At 39.5% G+C, this 12,104-nt stretch overlaps 1 protein-coding gene across 1 annotated transcript in view; it reads right to left on the bottom strand.

Annotated features, from left to right (window-relative positions):
• The window catches only part of DYTN (dystrotelin), a 121,055-nt gene that overhangs the window by 93,763 nt on the left and 15,188 nt on the right, over positions 1 to 12,104 (bottom strand). The window contains exons 10-14 of the mRNA XM_076342417.1: positions 10,817 to 10,985; positions 9,036 to 9,106; positions 6,791 to 6,950; positions 4,478 to 4,952; positions 3,765 to 3,911 (exon numbers count right to left, since the gene is read on the bottom strand). Of these exons, the coding sequence (XP_076198532.1) occupies positions 3,808 to 3,911; positions 4,478 to 4,952; positions 6,791 to 6,950; positions 9,036 to 9,106; positions 10,817 to 10,985 (979 nt within the window). The 3' untranslated portion in view covers positions 3,765 to 3,807. The remainder of the gene's footprint in view (positions 1 to 3,764; positions 3,912 to 4,477; positions 4,953 to 6,790; positions 6,951 to 9,035; positions 9,107 to 10,816; positions 10,986 to 12,104) is intronic.

Below are 12,104 nucleotides of genomic sequence, written 5' to 3'. Positions count from 1 at the left end.
ACTGAAAGAGTGGTGAAACATTGGAACAGGCTGCCCAGGGAAGTGGTGGAGTCCCCATCCCTGGAGGTATTTAAAAGACGAGTAGATGAGGCACTTAGGGACATGGTTTAGTGGACATGGTGGTGTTGGGTTGACGGTTGGACTCGATGATCTTAGAGGTCTTTTCCAACCTCAATGATTCTATGATTCTATGATTCTATCTGAGCAGGTACGTTTATCTTAGATGCTCTTCCACAGGGCCCTTTGGGAAGAGGCAAGCTAGTGTTTCGACTTTAGATATGTCCCGCCTATAACAACAGGATCCCCTAGGAAAGGGCTGCTGGCAGCTTTCTTCCTCCCTTCAGATAGCAACAGAAACGGTGAAATACCACTATGGGCCAAGCTGATGTCTAGCTTAAACACATTCGCAATACTTCTCTGCTTCAGCAAGCTTCTTAATTAACAGGCTGTAGCATCATTTGGCCTTTGAGGAAATGGGCAGGAAAGTACTAGTATGTGGAGGAAAGGCTGAGAAAACAGATGAATCCCCAGCATAGGTCACACTATGGAGAACATTTGGAAATTGCTGACATAAAGGAGACAATAATCTGTGTTATTAATTGTGCTGAAATAAAAAAGGGGATACAATTAATTACATGTAAACCTGCAAGTGATAAAGTTCCTAAAGGAACTCCTACCTCAGGCAATTTCTTCTCCCTGAAGATCTCGGAGCTCAATTCTATTTTATAACTTAGGTCTTGCTTGCTTTTATCCAGGTCTCAACGATTTGGCATGAAAACACAATCAAATGATGCTGACGTTTGCTATTGATTCACTCACTATAAATTGGGTCCTTCTAGGGTGGCTGCATTAAGAAAAAGCAAGTGCTGTGAGTATGAGATACAAGCATATTTGCTGTACAGGAATAATTCAAAATGTCCCTGTGGTTAAAGACAGGATATTGCCTCCTACCACTCTCCCCTGTAAACTTCATGGCAGATCTTGGGGTGAGCTAGGATTATTTTTGCAGATACTGTTCCTGGCTTACTGTTTCTCAGTCTGAGTGTGTCAGAAGACAGATGGAATGAACATGTCTGACTGAGGTGGCTTCATTGTTAGCTGAAGTGAGTAACAACAAAATAAAGGCCTTGGGATTTTGTCCCTTTCATCTTATAGGGACCTGGCAGCTAAACAACTGCTGCTTAGCATGGGAAAATGCTTCCTTGAGTTTTTACATGCTGCCATGAAGTAAGAGTTCATGGTGGTTCAGGAATATCTATTTATAAGAATTTGTGCTCTAGACCTGTTCTATGTTGCATCAGACCAAACCAGTATTTGTCGGCTGTCACTGTTTCCAACCAATTTTGATTCAGATGCACCCACTCTGAAGGAGATTTAAAGCCTCTTCAGAAGCTGATGGATATCTTCCCATACTCAACAGTTACGTTCCTTGGGTTGTTTCTTGTATCTCTTGGCACTCGTATATTGCAAAAGCTACTAAGCTTCTATCTCACACTATATTCTGTTTATGTGATAATAAAGGTGTATCCACTTTCTAGTGACCTCATCATATTTGTTTTCTGGGGTCCTCCTCCCTCAATTAGTTTCTTTACTTTTCACCCTCTTCACCCTTCCTTTCCTAGAGACAAACTGCTTCTTGGCTTCCAGCTGCATACCATTATTTGTTGCTTAATTCTTGAGTGTTTGCAGTATGTGTAATTAAGGCCTCCTGGGACCAAAACTAGCAGAAAGAACCGGGAAAGTTCATTACTATCACTACCACAGTGTAAGGTCTTTCAAGAAGGTGTCTGAGGTGCTACCAACAGAAAACAAGATTTCTAGCCATTTTAATGAGTCAGACAGTCCCTTTATCTTGGTGATTATAATTCATTCTGAAAAATACAAGACTAGAAAAATCTATGTGGAAAATTAAGCATTCTGCTGAGCAGCTTTTCTTAAGCACTACACTTTTCATTGGCCTTTTCAATCACATCAGCCTAAACCTTCTTTGATTATACATGAAACAAAGCTTCAGAATATGTAATTTACCTGACTTTTCTCCCAAGGCTTCCAAAAATACTTTGCTTTCACCCAAACCAAATTTATTTTCTTAGTAATCACAGAAAAATTCCTGTAAAAACTAGGAGTGTTTTCCCTCTTGGAAAGCTGGTATAGTTCCAGTGATTCAACTAAAATCCTTAAAAGTATGCAAATTTTCTTGAACCATAACTGGTTTTGAGCCCACATGCACATACTCATTCACTATTTTTTATGCACCTCCTGCAGAACAGTGATAGTAAGTGGCTGAATCTATAATTTTTCTTTCTGAAGTTGTACTGAATCATTTCCATTTCTCAGATCTTTAAAATACTTCTGTGCATTATCAGAAAAAAATGTTTTCCTTGTTGCTGTCATCAACAAGAGATACAGCACAATTCCAAGGAAGTAACTTGACCACGGAATCAACTAAACAGAGAGAAATGGACAATCATTTGCACTGCTGAGGAATCACACTTGGTAGATTTGCCATTAGTTCACGTTGTCACTTAACAAATAGTTAACAATCCAAAGAAGTACAAGATCTGATAATAACATGCAAATCATTAACATGCCATATCTTAACCCATTATCTCAACCTTCAGAACTGCTGTCACTAAAACAATATGCATTTGATGACACTGTCATCACAGGCTATACCAATGTATCTCACCAAGTTGCACTGCTGTAAGAAACACATAGCAAACAAGAAGCAACGAAAGGAAAGCAGTGAGCATCTACTATTTTTCTTCTAAGAATGATCTAAACTCTTTCTAAGGCCTTCACTCACCCATCATTATAAGAAATTAAGCTGGATTGCAGTATGAATGGATCAAAGCAGTATGCAATGTTTCTTTTGTGTGATATTGTCCTTTCTCTTCAAATCCCAGCCTGTTTCCCTGCTGATGCCTAATAGATGCTTTGTAATCAACTTCAGCAACTACAACCTGCTACCTACAGCCAATCATCTATCTGTTTACAAACTTCGGTGCAGCTTATGTGTTTACTTACATGCATATATATGTCTGTATGTGTGTGTACAGGCTTGATAAGTATTTTCAATACTCTGGAAGTTTTAGATAGGTTCCATCAAATACAAAGCACTAGTAACCAAGGAAAAAATTACTTTTCTCACATTTTAGATGCTGCAGGTAAAATTACATTCTTATTAACCATTCTATACTAAACATTACATTCTTTTTAACCATTCTATACTAATATATAAGTTAATCAATAATGGAAAGGCTCTTCTAAAGCAATCAAATTCCTTTAAATTTTCAGAGCACCTTTTCCTTTAAATATGAATTCAGTAGTTTGGAAAAATATGAATATGTAAATATCAAGTGTTGATAAGTCTGACAGTTAAGAAGTTATTCCTTCCTTTCGTCTAAGAAACAATGATGTGATACAAAATACATCACTGAAACCAGTTGACTCAAGCCAACTGTCATATAAAAAATAAATGTACCTGAAACACAAGCCATTACTGATTACCTAGCAGTAAGAAGAGAGGACAGGGCAGGACAGTTGTGAAAGCCAGTGTAACATTAAAGAAGACATGCTGACTTTTATCAGCTGGGCCAACACCTACTGCACAGGAGCTGGAAACTACCAATAGAAAAGGAACATCATTCTCTAACACTATTTATGGTTCCTGGTGAAGTCAGCAAATGCAGAAATCTGTTATGCTGGGTTCTTACAATGCAACATCTGAGACACTTTAAAGAGTCTGATGTGGCATCCGTTACCTTCAATAGTTCCGTGAAGCTGTAAGGTGAATGGTAGTTTCCATCATTTACAAGCTGGTGAAGTTACTTGGTTGATGAGCTCAGAAAAGCATCTGCAAACATGTTCAGCTGTAGAGAAGAACTCCTGCTGCAAAGCAGACTGTTGAGCTGAAAAGTAGAACAGATTTTAAGCCTTTCAGAGCATTTGGATGCTGCCAGAGCCCTGAAAAACTGTTTATAAATCTCTAATTTAAGAGAACTCTGTAGAAACAGCAGCTTTTCCCACCACTCTCCTCATTACATCCTCATTATCAAAAGTGAGGCATCCTGAGGGTTGAACAAAGCTCTGCTGTGTAAGACCACTGATTACAAAGGGATTTTGTACCGCTGGAAGTCTGCCTGGGACTAGAGTCATAGTTACAGTATCACAGAAGTGGCAACAGAAAAGACCTCCAGTGCCCTCACCAGTATAAGTTTGCTCCTTAATTGACTGCTGAGACTGATTTCCTCTTACGTGCTTTGACTCATCCTGTTTCAAATTAGTCCAACATTAGGGGCTATATTCCACCTTACAGGAATACGTTCTACCTTACAGCATAGAGCTGGAGTACTTCTACAATAGCAAAGGCAAGATTCTGAGTTTCCTCTGAGGGTTAAATGATTATGAACAATATTATAGAGTAAACTGGATGAAAGTGAGAAGACAGTGTCAAGATAACTGGGAGAACTTATACCTGTTTGGGCTTGGAGAGACAATGCATCCTTCAGTTTCATCACCAGCTGCTGCAGTTCCACTTCCTCACTGACTTCCTTCTCATCAGGTGGTATCTGCACTGCAGCGGGGGTCAGAACTGTATTCCTCATGGTGCCACTGAGGGAGTTTTCTGTCAATTCAGGCAGGTATGTTTGATTCTCTTTTGCTTTTTTATACTGTCCCATAAAAGGTCTGTCGCTCTGCAGGGACGCTGACTCCAGTGGGTCTTCTGAGAACATAAAGTCCACTGCAGCGGGAACCTCAGGTGTCTGTAAAAGCTGCATTCTATTTGCAGAGTTGGGGGGATTCAAAGATCTCCAGTCTGCACGTGTTCTGGAAGTAGGCCTTATCTGGGCAGGATTTAATCCACCCTGCCTTCTCTTTTCCAGCAGGACATGTGGATTTCTTGGCATCATATTCTGACACTGTGCAAAAGGATGCTCTGATAACATTGTCTACAATAGACAAAACACAGAAACTACATTGTGAAAAATATTGATATTTTGGTTTTCTGGTAGTACTAAAATAAGTAGAAAAATAATTTTGGGTCAGAATTTTTTTTTTTTTAAATTTCTGGTGAACTAAACCAATTCGTTTCACAAATAAAATAGTTTCCTGCAATAAAATAAAACTTTGTGTTTGAGTTTGGACAAATCTATGTGGCCATTTTTTCCACAATTCCAATCTGAAGAAATTATATGCTTTAATGCCATTGAAAAGTGGGAATAATAATGTTCCAAGAGTAAATCTGCAGAAAAATTGTTCTAAAAGAATTAAACTAAGGGAAAAATATATGTGTATATTTGTCGTGGTTTAATTTCAGTCGGCAACTAAGCACCACGCAGCCACTCGCTCACTCCCCCCCACCCGGTGGGATGGGGGAGAGAATTGGAAGAGCACAAGTTAGAAAAACTCGTGGGTTGAGATAAAAACAGTTTAATAATTGAAATAAAATGATAATAATAATATGATAATAATAATAATAATACACAAAGCAAGTGATGCACAGTACAATTGCTCACCACCCGCCGACCGATGCCCAGCCAGTCCCCGAGCAGCGGCCCCCCCGGCCAGCTTTCCCCAGTTTATGTACTGAGCATGACGTCACATGGTATGGAATGTCCCTTTGGCCAGTTTGGCTGTGCCCCCTCCCAGCTTCTTGTGCACCTCCAGCCTTCTCAGTCGGTAGAGCATGGGAAGCTGAAAAGTCCTTGGCTAGTGTAAGCATTACCTAGCAACAACTAAAACATCGGTGTGTTATCAACTTTGTTCTCATCCTAAATCCAAAACACTGTACCAGCTACTAGAAAAGAAATTAACTCTATCCCTGCCGAAACCAGGACAATATTAAACACATATCAAACACCTCACACCTGTTAACATTTGAAATTCCCAAACTAGGTCGGTTGTCAGTGCCAAAATTGTACTTGGAATTTTCTAGACAGAACTATGACGGCAAATACCATCCAGTGCATGAATGCCGAGTCTGATGTAACTGGGATGCACTGAGCTGACTGTGCATGCGCTGGGCACTTAACTGTGTGTGCAGCCAGTCCTGCATGTTGTAGACAGGCCAGTGTCACAGCACACACACAGGATGGTATGCCATGCCAGGTCATACTGGACTTCATGTGCAAGTGATATAAAGCTGACCAAGTGTGCACTGCAGATGTGTCTGGCTTTTCTTTATGTTTGACCACCCCTGAAAAACACTTTAAAAACAGCGTTGCAGAAAAATGCTACAAAAATGCTGTAGGTGGTAAATATGCATGCATTCCCTGTGAAATAAGGGCCTTTTTAGAACCTCAGAGATATTTTAAATGAACAAGAGTCAATACAATTGAAAAGAAAGAAAATATTTTCTGTAAGAGGTCTGTATTACATCCCAGTACAAGACAGCAATTAGGAATGACAAAAGAGTATTTTATTTATTCAATGCCAACACAGGATTCTTCTCTAAAGAAAAGACTGCAATGAGGTATCTGACACTTCTGTTGGAAACCATTTTCTTGCTCTTATTGGAATACACTCTCATTATTTTCATTGCAGTAGTATCTAAACATCCCAGACATCGATATCTGTGCTAGATGCTAGATATATACAGAATGACAAGAAAATCCCTGCTGCAAAGAGCCTATCTGCTTTCTCTGAAGACAAGAACGTAAGATGACTGAACAGACAAGCAGAAGGTGCACAAAATAGTGTAAAGAGTGCTGGTCTGCAGGAAAAGGAGTAGTTAGTGTTCAGTAATTGCCCATAGCTGTGAAGATTCTTGATATATTTATCACCATACCTTTACTTCTTGCTTCATTTGCTGCAGCTTCATTTGCAGGTTTTCATGGCTTGCTCTCAGGCTTTGGAGCTTTGCCTCTATTTTGCAGCTTTTGTCTTCCTGGCGGTTGTGAAGAAGTTGCATTTTGTCCTTCCATTTGTTGAACTGCTTCTTCGTGTACCTGCCAGGGACACAGGAGGGTGGGAATTTTGCTAGATCACACACACACAAATATATGCAGTCATGGAAAAGAGCAAGCACTGTAGCACAAACTTTCTCCTCTTTGTCAGCTCAGGGAATTTTTGTCAGCTTTGGGGTTAGAGGCCAGTGCTTCAGGGACTGGGTTGTATCCATGGAATTAGTAAGAACAGGAGTGTTCTAGATGAGGAAAGATGCGAGCTGAGTTGAACTGTGGCCAGGACTGAGCCTTGCACCTTGGGGTTTTACCTTTCCCACAAGGGTGGCTGCAATAGAAGAGACATTATAGCAGTCCCTCTCTCTAGAAGCAAGCTACTTATGGCAACTCCCTGACCTGCAAAAGATTCCCATCATTTCCCCCTGGGCAACAAAGGAGTAAAAGCAGCCTCTACCCCTTTGACTGAATTCCTTCTTGCTCCTGGTATTCTATGCAGCTTGTTTGACGATACCAATAGTTTCTGCACAGGCCGCTTGTACTTGAAAAGATACTGTGATTTTTGCAATGAGAAGTGCCACCCTCCCACGCACACAAGAGAAGATTTAGAAATTACCTACCCAGAGCACAGTATGACAAAAACACCACTCATACCTCTGTTCTAGAGCTGGGATTTCTCTAAGAAGTCAGGGTAGAAAAACAGTTTTGTCTTTCCCACCGCTGAGGTGGAGACAGACAGAAAAGCTTGTTAACACTACAGTAATAAACCAACTGCTTCATATCACACAGCTGAAATAGTTATCTCCCTTGCTTAGTTACATCCAGAAGTTCATCTGATTCACTTTCTTTTGGGTATGCATTGGCTCACAGAGAAAAACCCCATCAGTTTCACTGGAATTATGCAAGATTTGTCTGAATGGGACAGCGAGTCAGACCATTTAAAATTAAAATTACAGTGGTCCCTTATAACAGCATTTAATGGGTCTTTACTGTAAAATGCTGACTACCTTAACTAACTCAGAGCCCGGTTCTGTGAACAGGCACATAAATGCTGGAAGTTGGTCCACAAATAAGAACAAAGAGCTTCCCATGAGTAACGTGATTCATTCACCCAGTTATATGATAAGCTCTGGGTCAGATGGTCGTGCAGTATTTCAGGAGTAGGCTTCCCAGATATCCTCTCAACTATTGCTAATCTAAACGAACGCTGAAGATCTTTGCTGCATCTCTTTATTTTCCCATGTGAGGACACAGATTTACAATGAAACCGCAATTGCTTTGCTCTAGTCTTGGAGTGCCCTTGTTTGAATTTGGAGCAGCAATTGTACATTGACTTGTTAGAATGAAACAAAACAAGAACAGAGGGAACTGAACATGCTGAAGGAAATAAAGAGAGTAGATTCAGGAACAAATTCTACACTTCGCTGTAATTCCATTGGTTTCAATGGTCACAGACATGATTATATCTACAGCACATTCACATATAACTACAAAAATGAAGGAGGGGAAAGCAGAAATGAAAGAAAAAGGTAAGCACGGTTGCCCATACACCAACACCCCCCCCACCAACCAAACAAACCACCCAAGAAATTTGTAGCTTAGGAATTAATATTTTATTGTGTCAAACGCTTGAATATCAGATGGGACTTCTGTGATAATCTAAGTCATGGAATTTTACCAATAGTTACTATATTAAGGTGTAGTCTCTATTTGACTTACAGTGTATTTTTTAGAAAGATATCCTACCTTGATTTAAGAACTTCATGTGAATTATGAAATTTGTTTTGATTAAGCCTTATTCAGAGAAAAATTTGAAAAAGTATGCTATTCTGATATTTTAATGTGAATGAACATTTTTTCCTTTAAAAATGACTTTTAGAAATGTAAACTAACAATTGCAGAAATGCTGATGAAAGCGAAACAAAATGTTTTGTTTTGCCAGAAATTGTTTCTCCAGTGATCTCCATTTACAATTTTTGTTGCTGATTTTTTATCATTCATCCCCATTTGATAGGATTTTGTTTTTTAAATCTCAAAATCTTTAAAATATGGAAAGATCATTTGTCTTCCAGCTCTTCGCTGGAGCAGCATCACCCACCAGTCTTCAGTCGTTGTACTACTCCATTTACCCACCTGCTCTCATTGTGAATGCTTTTGATGGATTCATGCATTTTTAACACATCTGCTTCAAAAGAGGCTACTGCCTTTAATAAAAAAGAGAAAAGTATCTGTTCATAACTTCATCAGCAATAACATTTCATTTTCTATGCAAAATTTCTATAAGAGGGCATGGCAAATTTGGGATTTGGTCTGTTTTACAGATTTACTAGTTAACTTTTTTAATTTAACTGATTGCAATCAGCTGATGCATTAAAGTATTTCTAATGGCTATTAGAAAGGACTGGAAAATTTACTCTATAGAACAAATTCTTTGTCCTATGACAAATTCTAAGTGTATGAGAATTTGTTTTGTTTTAAATTAGAACAAAAACCTCATTCCCTGGAATTTCTGCAAAATGGAGTATTCTGATTTGGGAACAGTCTCTCCCAAGTCACACAACTGCTTTGGGACAAGGAGGTAGAGGGAGACATGCTGGATGTAGAAGAGAGAAGAAAAATTCCTGGTCTTCGAATGGAAGTAGCAGTCTCTGGGCCATGCAGGGGACAGTAGCCCAGAAGTCAGGGAGACAAACACTTTCCAGGTAAGCTGCTTTAGAGGCATGGTATCAGCTGGGCTGGAATCAGGGCTACCAGGAAATTACGAGACTAAGAGCTGGGTCCCCAGAACCTCCAAGCTCATGGATTCTATTAAAAGCTACCACTGGACTTACGGTCTGCACCTTTTTAAGCAACATTGAAATAATCTGCGCTATAAGATGTTGGAAATCAGTATAAAACTGCTCAGAAAGAATTCTCAGCCCAGAGAGAAAATTAACATGTGACAGAATCCCACTACAGGGACGCAAGTCCCATCTCGCTGTCTTCTAAAACGACAAATGCCAGCCATCAAAATTATATGCTTAAGCAATGTCTGCCCACAACTTCTCCTGCAGATATGTGCTGGCTGGCACCATACCTCGAGCTGGGCAGTAGAGTCCTAAAAGACAGGTCTTCCATAATGCAACACAGGAGTAGCAGCCAAAGGAGTGACCTGAGACGCACAGGCTAGTTCTCAGTTACTGCACCCTTGGCTTCTGGGAAGAGCAAGATGAGTGGATGACACAAACTGGTTTGAACACAACCCAGTGTTCCCTATATTCCGAGTATGTGCAGAGCTACCAACCTCTCAAATAAATATAGAAACAAAAAACTGCTATGTACTTATTTTTATTTACACTGTCCTACCCACTCCTCTAGCATTGTTTCTATGCAGGGAACCTGGAAATGGATTAGTGGAGAGCTTTTATGCATGAGCTATTTTAGTTGGAGTGGACACCACTCTGGGTTTATCCTTAAGACAGGCCCATTCTGTCCTCTTGCTATTGCCATGGTGACAAAAATGGCCTGAGCCTAATAAGAATTAAGGCATCCTTCCTTGACATTTGCTTGCAGTATGAGGACACGATGGCATTTTTTACTGTCAGAATAGAAAGAGGACTCCACTCCACTCTTAGCTGGTCTTTAATGTGCTACTCTAAGACAACTCAAAAAAAAAAAGTAGAGTAAATATTCTTACAAATCCTTCTGAAGGTCATGGAAGTCAAGGAGTTAGTCAGTAATCTTGGGAGGGTATCAAATTCAAGCTTCACTAAGTTTTCAGATTCCACATTTTTTTCCATAGGTGAGAAAATAACAGAAAGGTGAAGCTGCCCATTACATTTCTTTTTCATTGGTAATTGGAAGGCGATTAGATAGTTAACTTGGTAGGTCTTCTTCACAGCTTTAGCACTATTACAGCTCCATGTTTTGCTTACCTGAGCTTTTGTCTTGCCTTGCTCTGGTGTCTTGCTGTTATTCTCACTTTTCTGCATTACAGTTCTGTTTTCAGATATGAACTTGGGTGACTCCAGGACAGGTTTGTCCACTGGGAAAGACAGGCTTTCAGGGCCAGGTAGTGGTGAAGCACTGAATTCTGCAGGGGAACTGTGTACCAACAGACAAATAATGAGTAGAGAAAGGATCAAACCTTAAATGGTTTTGGTACCCAGAAAGATCAAAATAAAACTAATATACTGTAAGTAGACAGAGAGCTGTGCTATTGACTAAGCAAGAAGTATGGTTTAGCTGTGGCTGCTTGCATATTTTGGCTGAAAGAATGAAATTCCTGAAAACAAATTCCACTCTTTCAACAGAATCTCAACAACAGGTTCTTCTTTCCACCCATTTAGTATCAGTGCAATTTGCTGCTTCTCTGTTTTGCTTCCTTTAGCCAAGAGCTAAATATAGTGGGAAATTAAACTACAAAAAGATAGCAACTACAAAAAGATAGCAAAGGGCCAGATATCCTGTTGTTCAGTCCATTCTATGCTAGAAAAAGCCCAGATACCTATCAGCCTCACAGTGACACCTGTAACGGCAACCCCAAATTCTTCTTTCTCTCATTCCTACCCAAGCATTAGGTAAGCAAAATCCCACAGAATTACAGAGAAATCTTGATTGCTCACAAAAGGATTAAAAGACATTCAAAATGAAGAAATATTTTTTGTTGCTGAGTACAAGTGGGGAAATATTAGCAATGGAAAATGTTTTGCATTTCACCACATTCTAAAAAACAAACACTGAAATAATATTCTCTGTGAAAATCACTGTAACTATCATCCATTGGTCTTATTGTATATAAAAAATTGGTTTCTAACAGCAATATATTTACCTAGCAGTGTAGCACAATCAAGTTTTATAAAGTGATTTTCTCCTCCTTCGCGCAAGGATGAAATTAATTCTTTTAGAGAGGAGTGACCATTTTTTCACTATTTCAGTCTCACTGAAGCCTCATTTGGAGAACACAGATGAGATGCAAGAGAGTTGCTAGGTCTTTATACAACTAGAAAGAAATCTTACCCTTTGTACGTTTGTAGTGCTTATCTCGTATAATCATTCCCTTCAGTTTCTACAACTAAACATCAACCAAAATCTCAGAGCAAGGAAGAAGAAACTATAGGGAAAAATCACAACATGACCTCCAATGCTCATTATTAACCACTGTGATCAGTGGAAATACAGTAATGAGTTTACACGTTAACTAAAAGCACACAAAACAGAATG

This window comes from Aptenodytes patagonicus, chromosome 6 (assembly GCF_965638725.1).
Source record: "Aptenodytes patagonicus chromosome 6, bAptPat1.pri.cur, whole genome shotgun sequence".
Taxonomy (NCBI): Eukaryota; Metazoa; Chordata; class Aves; order Sphenisciformes; family Spheniscidae; genus Aptenodytes; species Aptenodytes patagonicus.
This window is presented reverse-complemented; position numbering and strand designations above follow the sequence as displayed.